The 27,676-nt window shown below is 44.9% G+C and overlaps 2 protein-coding genes across 4 annotated transcripts; both read left to right on the forward strand.

The window, feature by feature from the left end:
* The first annotated feature begins 2,569 nt into the window (after positions 1-2,569).
* lig4 (ligase IV, DNA, ATP-dependent) lies at positions 2,570-7,423 on the forward strand. Of its 3 annotated transcripts, none has more exons than XM_069520688.1 (3): positions 2,570-2,684; positions 4,030-6,100; positions 6,199-7,423. In XM_069520688.1, the coding sequence occupies exons 2-3, from the start codon at positions 4,038-4,040 to the stop codon at positions 6,866-6,868; spliced, it is 2,733 nt and encodes a 910-aa protein (XP_069376789.1). In that variant the 5' UTR covers positions 2,570-2,684; positions 4,030-4,037; the 3' UTR covers positions 6,869-7,423. The 3 variants fall into 3 exon arrangements, with proteins under 3 accessions (XP_069376789.1, XP_019966734.2, XP_069376788.1); XM_020111175.2 differs by lacking the exon at positions 2,570-2,684 and adding an exon at positions 3,015-3,119; XM_069520687.1 differs by lacking the exon at positions 2,570-2,684 and adding an exon at positions 3,036-3,448.
* A 2,078-nt stretch (positions 7,424-9,501) lies between these two features.
* On the forward strand, positions 9,502-27,443 carry nalf1a (NALCN channel auxiliary factor 1a). The gene is made up of 3 exons (XM_020106141.2): positions 9,502-10,639; positions 22,532-22,703; positions 24,222-27,443. The coding sequence occupies exons 1-3, from the start codon at positions 9,950-9,952 to the stop codon at positions 24,518-24,520; spliced, it is 1,161 nt and encodes a 386-aa protein (XP_019961700.1). The 5' UTR covers positions 9,502-9,949; the 3' UTR covers positions 24,521-27,443.
* The last annotated feature ends 233 nt before the right edge of the window (positions 27,444-27,676 follow it).

The raw sequence follows: 27,676 nt of genomic DNA on the forward strand, positions 1-27,676 counted from the left end.
GCTTAACGGAGAGTGGTGACACGCAAAGACGCTGCGCCGGAAACCTCCCGATGGAATCCAGGAGAACGGGGCTGTGCAATGCAGGAATTCTAATATTTCTACTTCCTGCTTGAAAGTTAGTTTTGTTTACTCTTTTTCATTTTGGGTAAAATATTCAAACATCTCGTAAAGAACGTTTTTTCTTTTCCCATCATTTCCTGGAAACCAGATTCTTTTGTCCTGTTGACAAACAAACCATCTCCTCAATATAACGAGTGATGAATGAACTCGGTGGATCTCATGACCCTGGACTCGGTCAAAGCTCACGCCCCCCCCCCCCGAGAACAATATAATTAGATTGATGTGTAACAAGTTGTTTTCCAGCAGAGCTCCAGATCTTGAGCCGGTGATAGGTAACGTTGCATAAGATGCATCAGAGGCTGGTGTTGTGTTTGCTGTGGAATGTGATACTGTGTGTGTGTGTGTGTGTGTGTGTGTGTGTGTGTGTGTGTGTGTGTGTGTGTGTGTGTGTGTGTGTGTGTTCGGCTTCTGCTGTGAGGTGTCGAGACAGGAGCAGGAGTCACTGTCATCAAGTTCAGACGCAGATAAGGAGAGAACAGCGTGATCACAAACACAGGGAGGCCTGGCAATAAACTCGACAACGCTTCCGGTGCATAGAGTTCCTCCTCCTCCTCCTCCTCCTCCTCCTCCTCCTCCTCCTCCTCCTCCTCTTCCTCACATTAATGTGTCATCAACACCTGACTTCTTCTTCGGAGGCCTCGTGCTGTGTCGTTGCAGAACCACGTCCAAATACCAAACATCCCTGCACCTTCTGTTGTGAGCTCATTGTTCATTCACATGGTGCCGGTGGAAACTGATTCATGTTACACATACACACGTATGTGAGAAGCTGCTCATCTTAATATCTTAATAAACACTGGAACTCTGTGTTTGACGAAGAGGATGGGTCGGGTTTGTACATGAAAATGAGCCGACTGACCAAACAATGACTCATTCAGGATTTCAGCATCAGATGAAGGAGCTGAAATTAAAGAAGAGTTGTTGATGAGAAGAGGTCACAGTGCCCTTGACCTTTGACCTTCACCAGAATACAGAGACCCGGGCCCCGGTCTCAGAGTCAAACCGAGGCCGGGCCGGGGTCACCGAGGGGCCGCTGCGGCGATCGCTCTTACTCAACACGATGTAACGGAGCAGGAGAGCGGTCAAGGATTTCAACTGAAATTCATGTGGAGAGGGAGCGGGGGGGGGGGCTGTTATGACACAGCATGTTATGACAGACGGACGACAGACAGCTATTAAAAAGGTAAAAAAAGAAGAGAGCACAGACCGCAGTCTGGGACGTAGCGATGTGTGAAGCCGTTCTACTTTTATCCAAAGGTCACCGGGCACCGTCCGCGGAGCCGCCCGGCTCGCACTCAGCCGGCCCACAGAGCGAAAGTGTTCAGTGTTGTGCGGCTCGTGGGAACAGGATCTCTCTGTCCTCAGCGCTCCTGACGTTTGACTAAGATTATGTGGTGAGGAGTTCAATCAGGCCCGAAGGCGCCGCAGCATCAAAACCATTCTTTGGCAAGCGTGATGTTATTTCTGTTCTTTCATTGTGTTTATAAAACAGCTGCTGGGAACACATATTAGACGTGTGGGCACACGCTGTACTGAAAACACTGCCTGTCACTCATGTAGCTTAGCTTTAGCCTCGGAGCCGCCATCAACAGCTGTAACGTACAAGTAGCATGAAAAGATCTCGACTTCATCTCTTCTCTAAATGGCTTCATTTTCTTTTGACATTTATTTAAAATTCAATTATATTATTTGATCTGTTTCATCATTTGTTGTCACTGATTTTGTATTTTAGTAATTGTTGTTTTTGATTTTTGAATCGGCTGTTTTGCAAAGTCCTATAGAAATAAATAATACAACTACTCAACTTTGAGTATCTTTACTTCTCTCTCTGTGCATTGACCCGGACGTGCAGCTGTAACAAAGTGTTTTCCCAGTTTGGGATCAATAGATTCATCCATCGAATCCAATCAGGAAGGAAACATGTTTCCTCTGCTTCGTCCACGTCAAGTGTCCTTCACAAGAACGAATTTCTCAGTGTGAGAAACCAGCAGGAGACAGGAAGCGTTGGAGACCCTCTCCCACGTCTCTCTCTGAGTGAGGCCCCCCCCCCCCCCGTGCCTCTCTGGCAAACTCTCACTGAGGCCTACAACAACACACTATAAACACACCCCCCCCCCTCTCGGTGCTGGTGCGTGCCACGGAAGCAGTGACGTCAGTTATTTACTGTCTTGTAGGTCACTGTGCGGCGCAGCAGCACATCCAGCTTATGTAACTACTGCCCCTGTGCTGCATGACAGCATGACTGCAGAGTTTGTGTGTGGTGGGTGATGTCGTGCACACACACACACACACACACACACACACACACACACACACACACACACAAACACACACACTGTAAACAGCCTCCCTCTCTCTCACTACCTCCACAAACATATCCCAGCATCCTCCACTGCAGCAGCAGCAGCAGAGAAGTAAACAACCCTGGCTGTCATGTGACTCAGCTCAGTGCAGCCCTGCGCCTCATGCACGGACAAAGCGCGCCCTCTGGCGGCTGCAGCAAGCAATCAACAGTCCTCAATTCTGGATTTCGCCTCACTGCCACCATCTGGTGGCGAGTAAAGGTACTTACAAATCATCGCTGAATTAATTCAAGAATCGTTAAAATGTTGTTTTCCTGTGTTACTGTCGGTTAATATATAAAGTTAATTATTGATAATATTGTTTTAATGTTGTTGCTCTTGTTGACACCGAATGCAGCGAAAACAAAATCACGGAAAATGCAGTTTAATATAAAAACATGGTAAACTTACGTTACAACATAATAATTCATCCCAGATGAAACGTTAAAAAACGTGACGTATTTAAGATGTGACGTCACTGTAGTTTAACCACTAAACGTAAAAGTTTCTGAACATTTAAAAAGATCGACCGGGCGTCGGAACAAATGTTCAGCTCTTGTTTCGAGGGGGAACGTTTTTAACTCAGGTACCTGCTTTGTCAATACGGAAGTGGAGTTTCTCTCTGTGTGGTTTTGTTTGTTTGGAGGAATAAAGAAGGTAATGATGAGTTTTATGATTAATAGTTCGTTTAACTGTTAATTTTACAACATGTGTCGTCTCTGATCTTCAAACTGAGTTTAAGAGCGATTCATTTTTTTAAATGAAAGCAAATTAAAACGCTTAGTTTATCCACGTTTTGTTTTGTGTGAACATGATATCACATAAAGGTGATTTTACAAACCAATCTGAAATATTTTGAATGTTCTTCATTTGTCTGGACAAACTTTTTGACCACAGTCTGTGGGACATGTCCGGACAACACACACTGTGACTTTTATTTTGAAGACATCACTGGAGTTGTAGTTTTCTCTCCTCCTCGTGTTGATGTAAATATATTTCAACTTTGTATGATATGTTTTGTGTAATGTCTGATGTGTGTGTGTGTGTGTGTGTGTGTGTGTGTGTGTGTAGTATTAAATCACCTCCTCATGTGAATCACATTACAACAGGTCCTGGTGGAGGGAGACATGTCTCAGTTGAAGTTTGACCTTTTTGGACCAATAATCTGCAACAGGAGTTATAACAATACTTATCTCTTAATAATTAAAGTCTTATGACTCATCAGCCGAGAATAACAAAACAAATGGAAATGATTTCAAAGATATATTAACGATAGAAATGAGAGGAAAAGGTAAATAAAAGGAGATTTTTACATCGACAGAGAGAAAAATGGAATAAAAGTGATGTGTGTAACATTTTACGTTGCGTTTAAAGACTTCAACACTTGAGGAGCCGCACTGGTTCACACACTGTGAGCATGTGATACATTGAAGCAGATGCAAGACCATGAAAGAATCTAAAAATATCAACACAGAAAGTGAATCACTGAAGGACTTTCGTCCAGGAATGATGTTGTCAAACTGCAAAGTAAAGTGATGATTCAGTTAATTTCCTCCGTGTGTTACAGATTGCACCATGGAGGGACCTTCCACAAGCGGCGCTGCTGAAGAACCATCTGTTGCAGCACAAGTTCCTTTCCTTCACCTGTGCACCACTTTAGAGAAAATCCAGAAGTCCAAACTCCGTCCTGATAAATCCAAGATCCTCAGAGATTTCATCGAGTCGTGGAGGAAGTTTCACTCCGCCCTCCACAAAGACAATCCCAACACAACTGACTCTTTCTACCCAGCTATGCGCCTCGTCGTTCCCTCGTTCGAACGGGAGCGGATGGCTTATGGCATCAAGGAGAACATGTTAGCTAAACTCTACATCAATGTATTAGGCCTCCCACAGAACGGCCCAGAGGCCAATAAACTGTTGAACTACAGAGCTCCCACTACGTCCCAAGGAGAGGCCGGAGACTTTGCTGGCATGGCGTACTTTGTGCTGAAGAAACGATGCACCAACCAAGGAAACCTCAGCATCAAAGAAGTCAATGAATTTTTGGACACGGTGGCGATCAACAACGCGGGCAAGCAGAAGGATCTCGTGAAAAAGGGTCTCCTGCACCTCATCACCCAGAGCTCAGCTCTGGAGCAAAAGTGGCTCATCAGGATGATTTTGAAGGACATGAAGCTCGGGATCAGCAAAGAAATAGTTCTCCAAGTCTTCCACCCAGATGCTACTGAGCTCTACAACGTCAACACAGACTTGAACAAGGTTTGCCAGCAGCTCCACGACCCGTCCTTGTCTCTGAGCGAAGTCTCCATCGGCCTTTTCTCTGCCTTCAAGCCGATGTTAGCAGCTGTGGCCAACATCCGCAATGTGGAGAAACAGATGGGCAACAGTCCCTTTTACATCCAGACCAAGCTGGACGGGGAGCGTATCCAGCTGCACAAAGACGGAGACGTGTACAAATACTTCAGTCGAAATGCTTTTGAATACACGCAGCAGTTTGGAGGATCGCCCCTGGAGGGCTCACTGACACCTCACATCCATAATGTGTTTAAACGTCATGTGGTGAACTGTATCCTCGATGGTGAGATGATGGCGTACAACCCGACCACAGAGACCTTCATGCAGAAAGGAAGCAAGTTCGACATCAAGAAGCTGGTGGACGACTCTGGGTTGCAGACATGCTTCTGTGTGTTTGACGTGTTACTCATCAATGGACAGAAGTTTGCCAATGAAACACTGCAGAGGCGCTACGAGGTAATTAACACCGTTTTCACACCAGTCAAGGGAAGGATTCACCTGGTGCCGAAGAGCGATGCCAGAACCAGGCAAGAGGTGGTGAACGCCCTCAACGATGCCATAGACAGCAGAGAAGAGGGGATCCTGGTGAAGGATCCGCTATCCATCTACAAACCTGACAAACGAGGGGAAGGATGGCTGAAGATAAAGCCAGAATATGTCGATGGCTTGATGGATGAACTTGACCTGCTGATCATCGGCGGCTACTGGGGCAAAGGGAGACGAGGCGGCATGATGTCCCATTTCTTATGTGGCATTGCTGAGGCTCCGAAGCCTGGCGAGAACCCGTCAGTGTTTCACTCGTTCTGCCGCATCGGCTCTGGCTACACCATGAAGGAGTTGTACGACCTTGGTTTGAAGCTCGCCAAGCACTGGAAGGTTTACCGGAAAACTGACCCCCCCGCCTCCATCCTGTGTGCAACAGAGAAGCCAGAAGTCTACATCGAGCCCTGCAACTCTGTCATCATTCAGGTCAAGGCGGCGGAGATAGTCAGCAGCGACATGTACAAAACCAACTGCACCCTGCGCTTCCCAAGGATTGAGAAGATCCGCGATGACAAACAGTGGCACCAGTGCATGACTCTGGCAGAGCTGGATCAGTTCCGCAGCAAGGCGCTGGGGAAGCTCGCCTCGCGGCACCTTAGCATCAACAACGAGGAACCGCAGAAGAAGAAGCGCAAGGTGGCACCCAAACCTAAGAAAGTGGTCGGAATCATCGACCACTTTAAGCCGCAGGACTTCTCCGCGGTTACCAAGGAGACGGATATGTTTGAGGATGTGGAGTTCTGCGTCCTGAACGGCACCGCGGATCACCCCAAGGCGGAGCTGGAAAAGGGCGTCGTCAGGTAAAATAAAAACTTGTGATTCTGTAATTTGATGAAACCGTAGACCAGCTATTACTTAAAGTCTGTTACTGTAAATAACTGCTGTCCTGTCCATGCAGGTGTGGAGGCATCGTGGTTCAAAACCCCGGGCGTGACACCTACTGTGTGATCGCCGGCGTGGAGAACATGCGCGTCAAGAACCTGATTTTGTCCAACCAGCACGACATGGTTTGGGCGTCCTGGCTGCTGGAGTGCCTGCAACAGAAGGAAGTGGTCCCATGGCAACCGCACCACATGATCCACATGTCGCCCTCCACCAGGGAGCACTTCTCCAAGGAGTACGACAGCTACGGCGACAGCTACCACGTGGACACGGACGAGCAGCAGCTGCGCGAGGTGTTCGGCCGCATCGGCAGCAGCAACGAGCCGGCGGCCGTGAACGTCGGGCAGGTGGAGCAGCGCTACAGCTGGGACGACCTTCCCACCAGCATGTTCAGACCCTTCAGGGTTTACATGGACAGCCGTGCTGACGTAGGAGAAACCGAAACAGCCGTACCTGCGTCCTGTGTGGACATCAGGGCGCTGGAGTTCCGTTACCATGGCGGCGTGGTGGAGCAGAAGTTGGAGGAAGGCGTCTCTCATGTCATCATCACAGAGGAAACAAGACTTCTGGATTTCAGGACTCTGAGGCGGAGCTTCAGGAAGAAGTTTAAGATTGTAAGAGACTCGTGGGTGAGTGACTCGATCGAAGCCGGATATGTGATGAATGACAACGATTATTTAGTTTGAAGAGTCTCACGTGACAACAGACTTTTTTAATTCTTTCCGAATAAAGTGAGTGTAGAGATTTTAATCAACTCAGACAAACATTCGCTATTAAAAGAAAAAGATGAGATTTTTTAACTTAATGTTTTTTGCATCTAGAATCATTTTATTATTCAAATCTAGAAGCCAATTCTTATTTTTTACCTAAAACTTTAAGATAAGCAGTTTTCAGACGTGTACTCAGGAGTTTTGCTTTCACGCAGCCGGAGATTGTCCGACTCGTTCACAGCAACAGGAACATGTGGGGAACATTCAGGCGAAGGGTGGAGCCTGTAGAGCAGCGGGAGGCGGGACATGATGTATAAATTCTGTTGTATACAGATATGACACGACAACAATAATATATACGATATCAAAACAAACCCTGAAAGCTCTCGAATCTCGTCTTCTCTGCCGTGTCCTCACGTGGACTCACTCCAACATTTCATCAGGGGGCTGGAAGAGTATTTATTTCCCTGTGTGTGATCTTTGCCTTTATGCCTTGTCTGTTCCATCACATAATAAATACAAGTCCAATAATGGTTTTTAAAATTAGTAATTAACTTTAAACGTGTGCGTGTGAAGCGATGGCCTTTGCCTCAGCTCTGTAGCGCGCTCCGCTGGTGGAGACGGACCGAGGGGCACCACAGGTGTACGTCAAAACTGCTTCAGCTCAAGGCCCTTCAGCCAAGATGTCGCCATTTTTTCCCGTCTCCAGAAATGTCACCAATGTGCCCTGGGACTCATTGATATGTTATAACCTTCATCACCATCGCCGCCGGGGTGCAGGGTGCCGCCTGTGGTGTCCTGCATTGCAAATGCCGCATGAATACATTTCCAAGGTAAAAGTGATGGAGAAGCTGTTTCTCATCATATCTTGTGAATTAACCCTGATAGGTTTGTGTTTCTTCCAACGTTGTTAAAATGAAATTTGAGGCTGTTTCCGCTGAGAAAACTTTGAGAGGGAAAGTGTCTGGACTCATGAGCTGTGTGTAACCTGTCGCCCACTCTGGACTATTTCCAGGTGATGCAGAGTGAGCGTTTGACTGACAGGCTTTAATTTGAGGTGCTCAGCCAGTGCTTATTCCTGCCAGGCTTCAACAAACACTTCAACCACCAGCTCTCTGAGAGATGACAGATCCTCGCTCTGCAGAAACACCACGTCCTGACGGGGAAGGTGCTCTATCTCGGCCGGTTGTAGCTCTTCCAGATCATCCATCAGGAAGTGACATCTGTGAGCACATCGGACGCGGCAGAAACAAATAGTTCGTAAGTGGCACAGATGAAATGATTTAGGTCAAGGTCACCTCTCAAACCACAGGTTTTAACTTGTGAAATATCCAGAACGCTCCAGGGAATCCTTTCACTTTTCAGACTTACTTCAAATTTGGTGCAAACTTAGACTCGAAAATGAACTGACTGGATTTCAGCAGTGAAAGGTTCCATTTCTTTCTCGTGAAATCATCTTCTCTGCAGAAACAACCGAAACACACGACAGCACCTGGACACGTGCAGACTGTGCTGATCTGGAGTCAGACATGTAGAAGCATGAGGTTGATCCTCTTCTGTAGGTGAGGGCTTCTGGCCTGAGGCTGGAATCAGGTGAGTGACCTGTCGGTTGGTTCAAAGTCAAGTCAGTCACAACTACAACAACTCTGCGTCTGTGTATTTTCAAAATAAGACTCTGCAAAACCTCTTTCCCTCTCAGTTCGTCCACCTGTTTGGTTTTAGTGTTGTTTCTTATTTACGTTTCGCTCCATACACACAAATACTTCAAACCGAATATTTATTAGTATATTATTACAATATTTGTACACGGACAGCCTTCGACGGTGGTGCGCGCGCACACCGTCAGAGATGGAGGATTTGTCAAGAGAAAGAAGGAAGCAGCAAAAAACGGAAATCAGGGGCTGTGACCTTCAAAATTAAACATACTATGTAACATTCCCACAATAAACAAAAGATAAAACTTTATTGACCCCCCCCCCCCCCCCCCCCCCCTTTAAACTGAAAATCTAATTGTGCACATTAGTGTCCTCCTGCAAATTATCTGCAATTATATTATCTCTTATTGTGAGAAATCACTCATTTATGTATACTCTCATACCATTTTATATTATTATATCATGTTATATAATTGTGAATATAAACCTATGTATATATGTACATTTATGCTTGATATAATTATGTCTTTCTAGTATATTATGGTGAATTTAGACTCATAAACTATATATTAAACCTGCCTATATAACAGTATGATATGTTTATTTAGTATTCAACATGTAAAACGATTATTGTGAAAAGTCACCCATTTATATCATTGCACATCATCTTATATTCATTTTATATTGCAAAGTATAGTGAATCTATTCCAATATATAGAGTTATACTTACATCTGTATATAATTCCACTACATATACTGTACAGCTATTTAGTATGCTATGAATTTACACATACGTATTCATTAATAAATAAATCAGAGCAGGCTTATAGTTTGTGATAACCAGGAGAGAACCTGGTTTTCACACGAGGCTACAAAATGCTCCCTGCGCTCTTTATTGTGAAGGCGCGCACCGGAAGCGCAGCGGGTTATTTTCCGCCGGCCTGACACAGCTTCCTGCGAACACACGGTTCCTGGGCGAACATGGTGGCAAATTGACAACGGCGTCGATATGAGGACGGTGAGGGCTTGAAGACGAGAGGAGGTCCGTCACAGGCTGCGGGCCCACCCGCCGACACCACAGGAGAACCGCTTCGCCATGTTGGAGGAGGGCAGCGCACGACAGAGGCCGGGGGAAACGTAAAGGCGTCGGGGAGTGTTTGTGAAAACGACGCGCAGAGGAGGACAGCGGCTTCACCGGTCAGCCATGGAGGATGCGGCCCGTGGTCGCCAGCGCCTGATTCCCCATCCGAGCCCCGCTCCTTTTCATGGGAATTACCGGTGATCGCGAAGGCCAGCCGGGACTACCCACCGCCCGACACCCGAGGGGAGGCAAACGCGGAGCGGACCCCACGTCAATGACTGTTGCGGCAGAGGAGCCCCCACGGTGGCCGGTTCCCAAAATATGACCAGGGGTGCTGGGACGTGTTGGCAGCAAGAAGATGACGACGGCTTCCAAATCTGGCTAGAGCCCCCCCGAGACAACCAAAAGCCATTCACCGACTCAGAGAGGGCGCAGCGATGGCGACTGTCCTTGGCATCCCTGTTGTTCCTCACCATCCTGCTCTCTGATCACCTGTGGTTCTGCGCCGAGGCCAAACTGGCCCGCACCCGGGACAAGTTCTCCTCCTCCGTGCGCCTCTCCCCCCAGACCCACTCAGCACACCCCAGCCTCAGAGGAAACCCAGATGCTATTTTTATAGGAAACTCCACCAAACATTTGTGGCGCCTCGAAACTTGCCACCGGGATAGTTTATCTAAGAACTGCTTCGCCTTCGCGGACGCCGACCATCTGTGCAGGGGCCTTTCCGACCAAGAGGGGACGCGGGCGGCTGTAAATATGAGCGATTTGTACCTTTCCTTTTGTAACTCCTACTCGCTGCTGGACCTGTTCTACGGCTCGACGAGTCCGGACAACCTGAACTGCAGCCTCGACGTGCTCGGCGACGGCGACACGACCCGGTGCAGCCTGTGCGTGCAGGCGTACCAGCGCTACGACCAGCACGCCCAGGAGAAGTACGAGGACTTTGAGCTCCTGAGTCAGAAATACGAGCCGGAGGCATATTCGGTGAGGACGTGCATGGAGCAGTGCAAGGTAGGCTGCAGTCGAGGGGAGAGGGGAGGGGGTGCTGCTGCCGCCTGCTGCTGCTGCTGCTGCCCGGTGCTGGTGATGGAGGGGTGGGGGTGGCCATCTGTTGATTTGGGCCCGGGTGTCGATGCCAGTTTTGGTCCTCTTCATCCTCCTCCTCATCCTCTGTCGCCATGGAGACGGGTGACAGATTCAAGGAGACTCCGGGCCTCATGTTCATTCATCTCCCGTTTAGGCCCTAATGTGCAGCCTCCACAGACATTCACACATTCTGAATTAGCTTTTACAGCCCGTGAGGTTTTAATGAGCCGGGAGGAGAGTGCTGCCATATGCACACAACTCTGGGGCCCGTGTGTGTGTGTTTGTGTTGTCGCAGTCCGCCAGGTGTTCATCATGGCCGCTCCACTCCACATCGAGAGCGTTTCATTCAAGTCAAGAGGTGGTTTCCCTGCCTAATGTCGCGGAAAGCTTGTGTGTGTGTGTGTGTTTGCTCGCCACCAGGCCCCGGGCTCGCTCCTCTTCTTTGCCCGCCTCATGTGTCACCGTCAGCGGGTCAAGAGAGGCTGTGAGCCCCGCTGGAGCTCGGCTCCATTCACATTCACATCAAAACTCCATCACACTGATGATGGAATGAGCCCAGTGTATTTAAATAGACGCACATGGAAGCACTGTCAGACTGTGTGTGTGGTCCAGGTATTGCTGGTTAAGCTTTTGTTATGGTTAGGCTAAGTTCAGGTTAGGTAAATGTTAAGGTTTAGATTAGGTCAAGGTTTAGGTTAGTGTGTGGTCCAGGTATTACTGTTGTTGTGGGCCCCTGAATGTTGGTACAAGGTGATTACATGTTTTAAGGTTTGGTTACGCTTCTGTTTGGGTTAAGGTTAGGTTAGGTTTAGGTTGGTGTGTGTGTGTGTGTGTTTGATTTTGTTAACTTTGTAGGACCTTTCCACGACATCACTGACCTTTTCAGGACACCTCATGTGAACCAAAGCCAGGTGCTGATGAGGTTAAACATCCGGTCTGACATCCTGGTCAAGTTTGATTGAGGCTGCGCACAATGAATGGAAGTTAATGCAAAGGTGATACACAGAGTTTCTGCAACAAGTTTCTAATTCAATAACTTAACAAGTCGTAAATGTGTTAAATAATTAGGTACAAGGTTTATCTTGTCTCTGTGTTGTTTTTCTCAGTGGTGCAAATACTCAGACACTGTAATAAAACTACCAACAAGTCCAACACAATTCAATTTTCCATCACAGGGAAGTTTAGGTCATTCTGGGAATAATCTGTTGAACTTGATATAAATCTTAAAGTTCATTCATTTCGTTTTTAAGTCTTAAAATCACCTTGTTGAAACCCTGTAACAAGCATATGCATTACCTTGTAGATGTGTGTGTGTGTGTGTGTGTGTGTGTGTGTGTGTGTGTGTGTGTGTGTGTGTGTGTGTGTGTGTGTGTGTGTGTATTCATCAAACAATTAGTTACTTCCCTTAATATTCTCTTTAATTCTCTGTATTGTGTGTTAATCCTTCTAAGACAACAGATCTTTTTGGACAGCCGTCATATAGTTGTATACAAACTGGAGAATGCTGCACATTAAGGGATCTTGTGTCACCGTTCTGTAGCTGAAGATGTTTGACACCGTAGCTGAAGTGATTAGCTGATTAACTGATCAGTTAAAATAATAAATTAACTGCCTGTCAAAGTCTAACCATGCTGCAAACTGAATATCCAGGAGTTCTTGACTTAAGACATTTGCAGATTTATCAATAATGACACTAATCATTAGTTGAGTTCACAAGAGGCTTTATATCCCATCACCAGTATTTGCTCTAATGAGTCAGTAAAGCCTGACCTGAGCTATATCACAGTCAGGATTGTTGGCAGCTTTGTATTATGCAGTAATTGTGGAGATAGTCAAGCCAGCACCGATCCTTGGCATCAACCCTCAGCCATTGTAGAAGCTCTCCCATAGATGAGATCCCTCAAGTCTGAGTGTGTTTCTTTCCCTCAGCTGACCCGAAGCTCCGCATGATTTCATGTTTTGTCCGTCGCCAGTCTCGGCCCTTGTCTTGGCATTTCGAGGGAAAACAGTCATTTAGCCAAGCTGATAATTTCTCTAACGACGGCCTTTTCCCTTCACCTACTTGATTATAGGTTTACGCGAGCCCCGTCCATGTGGTCTGCAGCAAAGAGCAGCGTGACTCAAACGATAATGTCAAGCTCTTGTGGAGTTAATGGCTACCTGCCTCGGAGAAGCGGAGCAGTGTCAGTTGTGTGTCCGCTCAGAAAGATTTATACGTAATCTTTGTAAATATGGCAAGATTACAGTGTACACTGAGCTGGCAAGTGTGGACACATTAGACAAATAGAGCCCTGCCTCACGTCTCGTTGCCACATACGTGGCAGCGGGGGGGCATTAGAGACGGCGTCTGCCAGCGGATATTTCAAGTGAGGCTATTTGACGTGGAGAGCGGTGTTTGTTGTTGCAGGAGTGGCTCCTTTGGTCCACAGGTGGTGCTTTGATTCCAGTAGCCTCAGGTGAAGCATCACACTGTGGACGTAGCTGGTTCTCCGTTCCTCTCAATGGGATCCTCCGATAGTGAAAACCCTCCGTTTATCCTGACTGCAGGGCCGGGCCTGACGCACTCGCTTACTTGAAAGCTCCAGTGTTTTCCAGCATTTAGTGTTCAGCTAAAATGTGAGACTCTCTTGTAGTTGCACAGGAAATAATGAAGCCAAAACAAACTTGGCTTCTCAAAAGCTCATTGGCAGTAAAATTCCAACTGACTCCTGTGGTCTCAGCACTGAAATCACATTATTTCATGTTGGGGTTCGAACCTGTGATGCCAGAATAAAGCCTGACTGATACGGATTTTAAAATTCCACAAACGTCTGTCTGTCTTGTGAGTGATTCTTCAGATGTTATTGTACAGGTCATGTTATCATAATGTTTATTTACATATGATATGTCAAGGTTGTGTAATTTCTATATTGGTAAACCATGTAAATGGAAAATTCCGATTTTTCTTTCCCTCTCTTAAATTTCTATGTTGTGATGGTTGGAACTAGTTTATCTTGTCGCTCTCAGTCTCATCTCACTGAGTCTCTTGTTTTTCACTCGACTGCTCCAACTTCTACTACAAGTCCTGCTTCTCTCTCTCCTGCTTTCACCACTACATCATTACCATGATGTGTGCACTCAGGTCCAACTGAATGTCTAATCTTAGCCGGTGTTGTGTACAAGTGGAAAAGCGTCCACAGCATCCTTCCTACTTAGATCCTTGTCTGCTGCACATGTTTGCGTGGAGCGCAGCTCTTCTTGAGCTGGAGGGACGGAAGGTCGCATTACTAAGAGGTTGATCCTTATTGATTTGCACTGAGCCCTGCTGCGCTCCCTCGTTCTGTACAGCGTAGTACTTCTGACGTAAAATGATTTGAACAAAATCTCATCTAAACATGCAACAAGTTGAATCACTTTCAAATCTACCAAACTAAAAAGTCAAAGTACAAATCAAATCACATTGTTGTTTGGTTTTAATTCGTTGTTTGATGCTATTAAAACATGGCTGAGCATCATGATTGACAGCTGAGACGGACTCGGAATTGGTTACATCTCGAAATTGAATGTTTTGTCATGAACCCTCAGATACTCAGTTTATAATGCTATAAACAGAAACATCTATAAATCATTACTTTTTGAGATGGTGGACGTTTGGAATTTTTCTTTCTGTTGACCATTTAATGAATTGAAGTGATTCATCGTCCCACAGTGAGTCTTGTACTTGAGTTAAGTGAAGAGCTGGTCTCTGCAGCTGAGACTCCCTCATAAATGTTATTCTTTATTAATTGTCATTCACTGCATGTGGCACAGTAATAGCATGTTTTTCATGGGCTACTATTATATGAACATAACATCATAAGATTAACTGTGACGTAATATAAATCTATTTATGTAGATTTTATACTATGGCTGGATTTTATGTCTGATTTTATTGTGTATCATTGAATATTCAGTCAGTCTCATATTTATCACATCAGGGGACAATGTGAGGAGTTCCTCTCGTCAGTGAAAGAGACATCAGTGAATCCGTCATGTTCTCATGTTAAGTTTACAGATGTGTTCTTTGTGTTGCAGTGTTTTCTGTCTAGACATCAATGCAGCAGTGATCAAGGGGCACAAGCGTCTCACACACAGACGCCACTGCAGCCGTGCATGAGGGAACCAAGGTTGTTTCAGTGCATTGCAGGTTTCACACAGAAAACGCTCACATGTGCTTTCCGCCATTGTGTCTTCCTGCAGCAGCAGTTGTGAACGCTGACCTTGGAGAGGGTTCTGCCCGGCCCACCCCACGACAGCTCTTTTATGAATGGGCAGGTACCTGAGCGGCATGCTGATGAGGCAGGAGGCGGGGAGAGAGAGGGAAGGAAGGAGCATGGCAGGCGCTTCCATGTTGCTTTAACAGTGAAGCGCTGCACGGAGAGCAGATGAGATAAGTGCAGGAGGAGGGAGGGAAACCGCGCCAGGCAGAAGGGGTTAAAGTGGGTTACCCAATTAATAGGCCTAATTTAACCTCTGTGGCATTTCCATTATAGATGACATGCGGAGTAATTTCTCTGACATATAACTGGGTTGTCAATCAGTGGTGAATCGGAGCAGCAGCATCTCGATTCCATTTAGGACGCATGATTTTTAATTGAGGTTCATCGATGAAAAATCTAGCTCATCCATACGTACACACCGAACCACGTTTTCTATCTTAACAACCTTCAACCATGAAACAACATCGCACAAAAATACAGCCGGTACGACAAGATATGATAATCATGGCTACTTCTTGCACCGTCCACATATAACACCACATCATTTCCAATCAAGGTGAGCACTTAATCCGTCTCTGTATCCTCGCACATCCATTTGTACCTATTGAATATTAAGGATCCTGTGTCGCTCCATGTCTGCACGGGTTTGGTGCTCTGGCTTCTTGTCAAGATAAATTGCAGACTCTAAATTGTCAGTGGGTGTGAATGGTTGTCTGGCGACCTGTCCAGGATGTAGCATCGCCAACAGTTTCACAGGGAGGAAGTTGATGGACGGACAGAGAGAGCGTGACCTCCTTCTCTGCTGAGGACGCCATCATTCCACTTTATCTTTATGTAGAAAATACAGGTTGGGCTAATGTTTAAAAGCCTCTAGCTTTAAGCTTTATTAGCTTATGCTCAGTTTCCTGTGGCTGCTGCTTAGTGTTTTAATATTGTAATTATACAGAAGAAGATTTTTTAACATATTTAATGCTACGTAACATATGTTCAGGGCTTTGAATTCAAATGTACTTGTTTTGACGACAGGTTTAAACACATGCAGCCACTAATGTCCTGGAGGACCTGCACAGATGTGTTATAATGACTTCTTTAAAAAAATCTTCCCCAGAGATGAATTCCATTTAGGTGCCTTTCTTAAGGCAACGATGGAACAAGTGAAATTTAATCATGAAAACATTCATCACGTCGGCCTCAGAAATGAAGATGTTGTCAGACTAATACCGTCGTCCATTTATGGGCATGACATCAATTAGTCTAACAGTCCTGTTGTCTGCATAGGTTTTTGAATGGATTATTTTTTCCAGGGACAGACACCAGCCTGAATCTAAACCCCTGTCACTGTATTGAATCTCAGCGTTAGACTAATGTGGACGATGTCTGTTTGGAGCAGGGCGGAGGTTTGGTGCTCTCAGCAGCCACAGCTGCTGGTGTCCGATATCATAGCGATGACGCCCAAATATCTCGTCTGCTGTTTTCAGAAGCTCACATCGAAATTCCCCACCACTTGGCACAAATGGGATTATCCCCGCTGTCCTCTTATTCCCCTGTAAGGTGCCTCTGGTGCCCCTTTTAAAAGCCTTTTCAAACCTGGCCTGCATGTGCACAGTGGACTGGGTAAAAGGTTGTGTTTGAATCTCTGTTAAGCTCTGGTTGGCCCATTAGGATGATTGAGGCCAGCGTTAAATGAATTGTCAGTGGGCATGAGTTGTTTTATGTATAAGAGCGAGCCTGAGTATTTCCCCCGATAAAAAACATGCAACATAAACAGTTTCTTCCATTAAATTGATCGTTCGGTGATGTATACTGCTGTCCTATGCAATAAGCATGACACCATGCGTCTGCTGCGCTGCCAACCAAATGATTTGCAGGATTGTATAATGTTTTTAGTTTATTAAAAATCCTCCCTGTTGGATACTTGGATGTGTATCATCGTAACTGATGAACAGCTTTTCATTCAGAAGTTCCACATTCTCATATACGTCCTCTCGCTGCTCTGCGCCGAAAGACGCAGGGAAATTAGAACAGTAGAAGAACAAGTAGAAAAAGAAAATATACAAGAGAAAATATGAGCTTCTCAAAGCTCGGGGATGATAAATTGTTTGTTGTGGGTCAGCCTGGAAAAGGATGAAGATAGTTGTCTTGGCATTGGAAGCTGCTTTTGGAGGAAGACTTGGTTTAATTAAAGAATTAGTTTCAGTAATTCCATTCAGGCGGCTCTTGGTTCCCGGTTCCCATGACCACGAGCGTTACTGTCCTTCTCTGGCACACATGAATTTAGACCACAACGTAGCTTTGAATGCACGTGTCCGTCGCCCCTTTATCTCAGATTCCAGATCAGCAACATGTTTCCAAACATATCATATGCTAAAGTCACAGTTTTTATTTAGTATTGTATCAAATACCAATCAAAATTTCTTGGGGAAGAGTGTTTGAGACAGTGACTGAGGTGAATGTTCTGTGATATTGTTCCTCTCCTGCTCCACATGAACATTCAGACTGACCTTTGACATTTTCACTCCCTTCTTCACTGATGAATCTTTACACCGATCGCTCTGCCCCCTCAGGCCGATCACTCCTCCTCATTCCCTCACTGTCAATACTGCCAACACTTGGCCGATAATGATTTTTCAAGCATTTAGCCTGGACGGTTGACGTCATTCGTCTTGTATGTTGTTTTCTGTGCAAATTGTAGAGTCGAGAGACGTTGTCTTCCACAGGTTGGTGCAAAGCTGCTGTGAGTGTAAATGTTTCAGTTCCAGGTTTCAGACGTTAACACTCTCGTCAGGCCTGATCCGACATGGCAGCTAAGTTCTAACAACACAGAGACCCAATTAAAAGAGGAAATAAATGAGATAAAAAGAGTAAAAATAGTGAATAACGCAAGTAAAGTAGATTGAAATGTTTAAAATGATCAAATAAAAATGAAATACAATGATGGTAAGACCTTAGTTTTCAGTCTGGTTTTAGAAAGGGCTTGTGCAGGTCTATGAAACTTTTATTGAAGAGCTGCCACCGTGGCCTGGATGTTATGGCACCGTGTTAAAAGTTACACTGACCTTTTCAACAGCCTCTCTGAGGTCGAATCCAGCTGAAAATTAATTCCTCATATCTTTGGAGAACAGAGCTGCAGATCAGGCGACAAGCCAGCAGAGATCCTGTGACTCTAATCGACTCAGCATGAAACCAAACGTATCCATATATCCACTTTAACTCGGGTTTGTTTCCCTCAGCCATACATATTCATGATCATGTTTTCTCAGAACTAATCTGCAACACATTGATTCGGGGAAAAGGATGCAGCCTTCATCTTTATGTGCTGCTAGGTTGAACCAGTCCTCCATGTCCATGCATGCATCAGGGGCTGACGCAGGAGACGGGTCATAACAACGTCCTGGATCGTGTCAGCCCGGCCGTGCACTCCCACATCCCATAATGCCTTCTGCTCCTTGGTGCATTTCCAGTTAAAGGCTTCCTGGTTTCTGGAAACCTCTGGAAGCCTGTCAATACAATTGATGCATCACTAATCAAGGCCTCTGTTTACTGTTTTCAACTTTGTTCTTGTGACACGGCTCTTTGTTTTTTTGTTTTTTTTATATATTACGTGAACACTTTGCACAAACAGACCTGTATAATATCAGCTTATAGAAGTGCTTTCTATTCTGTTAAAACCATTTTATTATTATTGTCATGCAATGAAGAGTTATTTACTATAGTCATCATACTTGTGTTGACAGGAGAATCGAGAATAGTATAGAAGTACAGGCCCTGAAATGTAAAAAGCCATCAGAAACATAAATACTCAAGTCAAGTACAGATATGGGGAAAAAGTATGTTTATTAGTATATGCAGTATTCACTTATGTACTTGGACTTCAATCTGGATTAAACTTGAATTGATTTTTCGGACTTTTTTAAGCAGCCCATTTTGAACCTGCACTTTATGTACCAAGGGTTGCATTGAATTGCAAACCATCTAATTTGATGAGACCACTCTGCCTCTGAGTGTCATTTTCCAGACGCACACGCAGAGCGCCTGAATGCACCACCAGGGAATGGCATGTAATACGTGCGGACATCAATGCAGGAATACAGACGCCTGTTTACCCCCCCTGTCCTGCTCCATTATCCCAGGGTTGCATCTGTGACCCGTGGCGGAGATTTGACTTATGAGTGCATCAAAGTAAAATTTTGAGGAGATTGATGCCGTTCCTTTTCTTTAATGTTGAGCAGCCAACAAACGCTCCTTCAATATGTGGACCACACAGTCCTTCCGAAATACTGAACTTGAGAGTCGTCAGTATCATGAATCTAATATTTCTGCACACTCAGTACATTACAGTGCTAAAAAAAACCCAGACTGTAATGAAAAGGAAGAAACAGGCCTGAAAATAGCACAGGTAGTGTGAGCGCTGCTTCCTGTTGTACTGACACCATGATTTGTGTGAGTGGTAATGATCTGTGTCATTCAGCTTCTAACTGGGATCTCGCGGCAGCTTGACTCATACGCTTTTTATAGCCGTCTTTGTCATTCCACTTTATAGCCACTTTCTGTGTGTGTGTGTGTGTGTGTGTGTGTGTGTGTGTGTGTGTGTGTGTGTGTGTGTGTGTGTGTGTGTGTGTGTGTGTGTGTGTGTGTGTGTGTGTGTGTGTGTGTGTGTACTTCAGGCTGTGTTGAGATAAAGTTTTTACACACCCAGGGGCTCAAACCCTTGATAAGTCGGCCTACTGTTCACTTGACACTTAATTTGTGAAGTTGATTTCAGGAATAGACTCAGTTCATAGTTTTATCACAGTTGTTTTGCTGATAAATCAAACACACTTGAGATAACGAGTAATATAATACTACACACTATACTCCACTTTTGAGCTTCATTCATTTTCCGAACAGAGATTCTGATGGCAGACTCACCAGCGGATGTTTACCTCGATCACAGAGATTGACATTAAGTTAATATTCTATACACTATTGGAACACTATATACAAACATATGAGACACAAACTACATTATATTGCACCACTATTTTAGTCTGTACTATTTGATTGTGTTGTTTCTTGTCCAGTTGTGGCTCAAAGTAAAAGGAGAATTTGTTTTATGTCATTGTAGTTATTACATGTTTGACATTTCCTCATGGTGGTGGATTAATATTCAGCAAACACCTACATGTCAGCAGAGAGACTCTCCCACAGGCCTCTCTGTGTCACATGACATGTGAATGGTAAGGGGAAGCCCTGCGCCCTGGTCATTTACACGGAGCCGTCAGTCTAAGGCGGCTGCTTCCTGTGAACTGGCGGAACGACCAAAGTGATCCACACAGAAGTCACCGGGGGGGGGGATGTGAGTCCATCTGTGCAGAGCTGTGAATAAGGTTCTGCAGAACACGTCTTCGTGGTATATTTCTCATAAATTTCCACAACATCAGGACCAGTTTTCCTTGATTTCATCCTTAAAACAGATGAAGTGTTGACGGATGTAACACCTAAAAGGGCTGAAACACAAATGCCCAGTGTTGAGCTGGGCTGCAGACATGAAGCTCTGGTGGAAACAGTGGCCGGCTTGTTGTCTTTCCTGTCTGTGTCTCTGGGCTTCAGACTAAGCTGCGTGAGTGCCAGCTTCCCATTCACACTGATCACACATTAGACTGATCAGACTGCAGGCCTGCTTCCTGACTAACTCAATTTGTTCTCATGCGCTTCCCCTTTCACACACGTGTGCTTGGAAGCGTGCACACAAGCAGAAAACCAACAGAGAGCGGGGCAGTACCCATTGAGCTTTAATGAAAAGCAGAGAAAGCCGTTACCTTGGCAACTGCCAGCACACATCTTCGGGAGGACCCAGATTTCCTGTCTGACTGCGGATCGTATTGTTTTGGTTCTGTGTTGATCGCCGTGGCAGCCCCTGGACGGATTACCTCAACAATTTCTGCTAAATCACCGTCAATTAAAGGGAGATTAAAGACAAAACGTGCACAGATAGGAGGCCGTCGTAGATTTACCATCGCAGGATGCACAAAACCCCCGAAACAAATGGAATCAATTGGGATAAAAGGTGATTTTCATCTTGGCATTGAGACACTTTCTCCTCAGCTCTGTGCGATTTATCCAAATTACCCTCGAACATACAAAGATGTGTCGTCACGGTTTGAAAGAACATGTTTATTTACGTATCATCCACAGAAAAAAATCATCCAAATGGAGACAGACCTTTTTTTTCTGTTTCTGAAGGATGAGTGTTTTTCCAAAGCCTTACAGTACAGAAATACACCACACCCATTCAGGAGCTTTCTGGTCCATGTTGTTTTCATCATTATGATTCTCATCACTATCAATGTAATCAGATTATTATTATTATTATTATAATGATCATAATTGCCCCTGATTGTTATCTTTGTCTTTCTCGGTCTAAAGAGGAAACAAATCAGTCGCCTGTGGTATTACTCAGCGTTTACGAGATGCAAGTTTGGAGGAGGGGAAGGAGATTTACCTTTTTTAGCCCTGTGGAGGTTCTGGGTGTAATTTAACCAAACGTGTCGATATCTCACCGACCACAATGACAGTTAACTATCCCGTCGCCCTGTGGTTAAAGAAGACAGCGTAATTAACTGTGTGTGCAGCGTGTTCTCTGTTGTTCCTGTGTTTGTGATGACATCTCTGGTGACTATTATTGCACTTGCTTCATTCTACAGTTGCAGAACAGGAAATGCAAAACTTCTGTGACTAAAATGCAGCAAATTTCCAGAGGAAATGTGCGTTTCGATCAGTGCGAGAGACTTTGTTTTTGTGGCTCCTCTCTCTCACCAATCAGACTTTAGTCCCTGTGTTACCCACAATGCACAGGTCAGAGATTTTGAGTGTGTTATACAAGCAACGAGCAGAGATGATCACTTCTGCAGCGGCAGATATCATTGTTTCATTTTCGAACAGTCAAATACAACATCACCATTAAAGGAGGAATTGGAGATTGATGATTTAAAAGAAAAAAAAGCTCCTCTTTAGTTTGGTAAAGCTCTGAACATTTATTATTCTGCGACTTGGTCATTCATTGTTTGTTATGGATTTGGAAATGACTGTTGTTCCTCTGCTGCCTGAGTGTGTCACATCACTCCCTTCACACCCAGCATCACTTAATAGAGGCTCCTGCTTTTAACAGACAATACAAGACAATAGGTGACATACTGTGCTGGTTCCTGGAGACACATCGACTGACAATAAAGTAACCTTGTGTGGGATGTACGTGATGTGGCAGCGCTCACAGAATGATGATCTTTTGTCAGGAAAATGGTTTGGAATGGTACAGAAAGAGTAGCAGTACAGAAAATGAAGGATGAAATCCAATTTAAAGTTGAATTAATTATGAAATAAAGAGATATGACCATGTCCGGGTGATAGAAAAATGATAAGAAGGTAACTCAACAATAAAAACATTCGTTATTTGCAGCCCTAGTGTATTTAAAAGTTATTTTACATCTGCTGTATCTTCCATACATGTTTACATCCTGTAAATGAGCTGATCATCACATTGTATTTGTTTACTCTCTAACTCTCCAGCCTCAGCTAACACTCCCCTCTCTCTCCCCCTCAGACGGCCTATAAGCCCTGGCTCTGTGCTCAGTACTTCCCCACCACCCAGCAGTCCTGTAAGAAGAAGGTGCCGTGCCGGCAGTACTGCCTGGAGGTCCAGCAGAGCTGTCCGTTCATTCTGCCGGATAACGACGACCTGATCCACGGAGGCAGCCCCAGCTTCATCTGCACAGGTTAATACCCCCTCACACCTCAGAGGAAGCCCTCTTAATGTAATTACTGCTGGTGAGTAGCGTTTTATAAAGGGATGCTCCGTGTTAGCTCATCCTCAATGAGCTTCCACACAGCCTGGATCTTCCTGGAGGGGTTTGGAAAGGCTTTCTGATGACATCTAGTGGTGTGTGTGAGCTCTGCAGTGCTCACTGGACAGTTTAATGATGCATTGAAGAATTGAACTTGGCCTGCCTCTCAATATTTACTGTGGTTTATGCTGTAGTAATCACCAAGGACTCCGCCTCAGAGGACCGGACGCTGGCTGTGTGCCGACATTATCAGGAGGAGGTGACATAATGGCGTCAGTTGGGGGATGTTGGTTGTGTTTTCTGCTCCCCCCTGATTTATTCTGAGGCGACAAAATGTGTGTCAAGTCTTGGGAATGACCTGGTTTTCTGCTTTAATCGTTTTCCCCTTGATGACGTTGCTCCGTCCAGCAAAGCATGATGCTCCCTCCGCCCTGCTCCACCTGTGGGATGATCCTTTCTTACACCACACATAGTGCTGCATGTTAATCACAAACAAGGTGTCAAAGATGTATTCAACACGGAGAAGAACGAGACAATGGCATGTTGGGTAATTGAACTTTATTATACTTGCATATGACACTTGATTTTTCACACAGGCGAATTTTAGTCAAGAAACCAAAAGAAAATAGTCGAATCATTTTTTATTTCAGGAACTAGTAGATTAAAATATTCTGCAAATGATGTATAAAGCTCATAAAAAAATTTAAAGTAAAAAATAAAATAACAAATGTTCGTACAGATGCATTGAAACAAAGTCACGGAGATGTCAATGAAACACAGTGTGGTCTGATCAGACGGAATAAGAATTTGCTTGAGTGTCATGTTTCCTCCCATTCTGTCAAACTTTAATGTTCTTAAAGAAGAGTTTTGTTTCTTATTCTTTAAAACACTGATATGTTCTGGGTGTAGAACTTAATCCAATCTCAGTTCACTGAGAAGCGTCAGCGTCAAGACTTCCAGTCGAGGCTTCCCGAGTCATCAACCGATGCGGTGATGTGTCCCCCCGTGTGGTCGTGGACTTTAATTTGAGTTCAGTGGTGGGTCACTGTGTCTGGTCCTGCAGAGCCGAGGTCTGATGGGTTTCTCTCTGAATCTGTCCAGAAGGGGCAGTGGGCTGTAATTACACTGCGAATTAGATGATAGGCAGATTGGTATTAAGAGAAGCAGTTTTTTAGAGTTTAGTCTGATTCACATATTTAATCCTGATCATTTTCTCTAGCAGCTTTATAATTCTGCACTGCGTCAGTTTGGCTCTTCATCAGATTGATACTTGCCTTTTCTCCTGAGATCTTAAAGCTGAACAGAAACAGAAAACAAGTGAAAACAAAATCGATGAAAGAATATGAGCCTTATTTATTTTATTTTTGTGGGTATCAGCCGTAAGAGAATCACATGACCCTTGTTTTAAATACTGTATTCTCTATTGAACACGTGTCATCTGTTTCTCAGGACTCTTGGGAGATCATCCATCAGACAGCGAGGCAGAGTGTTGCGACGTCCGATGGGACTCCAGAATGGACAACCCTTCTGGCGGGACTTTAAAAAGGACTGCTTCTTCCTGCCAGCCCGAGGGGGCCTCGGTCACCTCCGCCGCATCCCCGAGACTGTGCAGCGGGCGACTGAAGATCTGCCTGCTGGCCCTCGTCCTCCTACACACTGTTATCGTCATTTCAGCCTCCCATAATTCCACATTGGTGGGCATGGCTGCCTTTTTCTCACCGGAGGAGAGTGCTTCTAACGAGGAGTGAACCTTGGGGTCGAATCAAGGTCAGAGCTTGTAAAGAGTGATGTCGCTCGAGAGGATTTTACGGCTTTTACATTTTCATGGCTGCCAGGGACACATCTGGCGAGACACGGTGGGAATGCCTCTACAATCTACTGCAGATGAACCATCAACCACAGGAAGTGGGAGGGTTTTAACTGGAGCTAAGGGTGCTGGGACTGGACATAGACAAACCAAGACGTTTGAGAACCACTCCCCTAAAGAACTGACCTCTTGCCACTTGAAACCTGCTCATTGTTTCTATTCCATCCAAATGTTTTCTAGCATATTGTCCCTCCTCTCCTTCCCTCCCTTCCTTCTCTCCACTCTCTCCCTCTGTTTTCAGTGTGTGTGTGTGTGTGTGTGTGTGTGTGTAGCATGTCAGATCTTTACTAGAGCCCGACCGATTTATCAGCTCCCGACAAAAATCAGCCGATACGTGACAAATCTGCACCAGCTTTATTTCTGCCATTATTAAAACTTATATTTCACAGAAGAAACAAAGCAGAATATGTTTATTTTCTTAAGTCAAGTTCTACATATTTTGTTGTGTGTGAGTTTTCTTTTTATTTATAGATATTTATTACAAAGTTTATGTTAATTGGTAAAATATCAAGCCTCAATTACATTTCTTTTCCCGATATATCTGTATTTGACATTTTTTACTGCCTAATATTGGTATCAACCTCGAAAAATGCATATCGGTCAGGCTCTAATGATCACCCTTTACACTTTTACTGCTTTTGTTTTTTCCAGGTGCCAGAATGTTTTGACATCAACTGTGTTTCACTTTCTTCTCTCCATCATTCTTCTGAACTACCTTGTGTGTGATGTTGCTGGAGCTTCTGCCTGGACCAGCTCACCTCTCTCCTTCACGTGGGGTCTCTGAAAACAATACATCTTTGTGATTCCTCTGTACTCCGATGTCCAGCTGGTGTTTTGTCCCACGAGATCCTTTTTTCAACCAATGACGTGACATGCCTCCATGTTTTAGGACCTTAAGTGCTCTGAGACTGGCCGTGCGCTCGCTCTTCTCTAACTTGTCGGGAGATGAAGGTTCAGCTTGTGGTTACAGGGTGGCGGTGAAGCGGTGGTTAAGCGGTTTACCTCAGACAGTGGGGTTGGGTATTTGCAGTTGCCAGGACATGCATGAAGTCAAAATACCAGGGGCCTCATTTATCTACCAAACAATTTTCTACACAAAGGATCCAACGTGTAATAGTAAAAGTCCATTCAGGTTTTTATTTGATTCATCTACACCATTTACCTTAAATATTACCTTAAACCACATCGTTTCCATATATTAAAACTACTTGGACGTTCATAGGGATTTCTGTGCCCACATTAGTTATTTTGGTGGCGTCTGTATTCATGTGCACATGTGAACAGATGAGATTAATCAGAAACACCATTTTACTCTCCATGTAGAACTCGTCCTGTGCTTGGTTGGATAAATGAGGCCCCGGGATCTTGGAGTAGCCTATGAAGCAGATTCTGGCAGTGGAGCAATATCGAGAAGAAAACAGCCAGTGTTAGCGTTCGCTTCGTGGCCTCTTTGCTGCCGTCGGCTCAACTTTTCAGTATCGTAGTTGTGCAAGTGCCCAAGAACCATTCAGTCAATCAATCAATAGTCGACTCTAGATGTCCCTCACTGGCAAAGGGCTGTGCTAGTGTCAGCGCACGAGGAGTGGGAGGAGTTTTAAAGGGCTGATCCATCCCATTCCTATGTGTTTTTTTCTGCGTGGCTGCTGCTGCTAAAGTGCACGTTGACAATGAGGACATGTCACGAGAGGATGAGGGAGCAAGAGACGGGACAGAAAGCAAGATTTATCCCAAACTAAAGCTGTTTTCAGACGTGACCTCCGGAGGATGTCCACTGAATTGGGTTTGGACTTTCTCCGGAGTTTGTCTTTCACACGTGAACAACGCAGCTTTAGTGATGGGGATGCTTTTTGTCCTGGTTGCCTCTTGTGCTCAGTTACCGACAGACTGGAGTTGTAACTTCACCTGGTTATTGACGTGGTATTAGTGCCTCCTCCCTTCACAGCTTGACTTTACCTCGCCTCACTTACAGTAATGACCATTGATTTACTCGTCTCACACACACACACACACACACACACACACACGCACACACACACACGCACACACACACACACACACACACACAGCATCAGTGCTGGATTTTCAGTTCATTAACTTGTGTTAATCTTACGCGATGTTGTTTTATTTGTTTTCCTCGACAAACTGGTGAGAGCTACACTCCCATGAAGACAGCAGCGGATGTAACAGGCCCTCACTCTGTGCTCCATCCCTTCCATCTCCAGCTGTTCATGATCTGAGTCCTGTGGATCTATGCAGACGAACCCCACCCCGCACTTCCCCACAAACCACCACCACCACCCACCCACCCCCTCGTCCTTTCTGTTGTAAATATGTCCTGAGGATGTGGGATCCCAAAAATGGCTGTCCCCCCCCACGCCCCCTCTCCCACACCCACCCACAGTTGGAATCTCAGTGTTTTTCTTTTCGCCTCCTCAGTTTTTGTCTGATTTCTTTTTTTAATATTTTTGCCGCATTTTTCTGTTGTCTAAAGCAGTGGTGTGAGTTGATGAGTAGGACTAAGTTGGATGTTAAAAAGAAGAGAAAAAGAGGTCTTACGAAAAATATACAAAAAAAAAGCTTGAATTGAGAAAAGGGTTCAAATATAGAGAACAAAAAATACGTCATATTGTCATACTAGAGATGCTTTAGTTTGCTAATTTACTTTCTTTTTTTTCTACAAAAGACTTGGATGAAATTATTTATAAAATGCGTCCCACAAGTCATGATCTTTTTTGGACGTTAAACAAATACATTTATTAACATTTTGTTCAAAAGAAAATAAATATAAATTATGTTAAACATTACTGGTGTTTGTATTTCCTTCACGCTCTGTGTCTTTGACGTCTTAAACTGGCCCCCATGGTGGCCCCGAAGCGCCAAACACAGCGGCAAATCTGAAAATACAATATGGGAAAGGGCGGTACCTGCTGTCGACAAGGATTGTTGCTTATTGGACGAATGGATTGTCCGTCTTTCTAACAGGAAGGAAATGCTGCTTCCATGTTCCTTTTTTGCTTCAGTCGTGCGGCACCAAAGC

Source organism: Paralichthys olivaceus, chromosome 24 (assembly GCF_024713975.1).
Source record: "Paralichthys olivaceus isolate ysfri-2021 chromosome 24, ASM2471397v2, whole genome shotgun sequence".
Lineage (NCBI taxonomy): Eukaryota > Metazoa > Chordata > Actinopteri > Pleuronectiformes > Paralichthyidae > Paralichthys > Paralichthys olivaceus.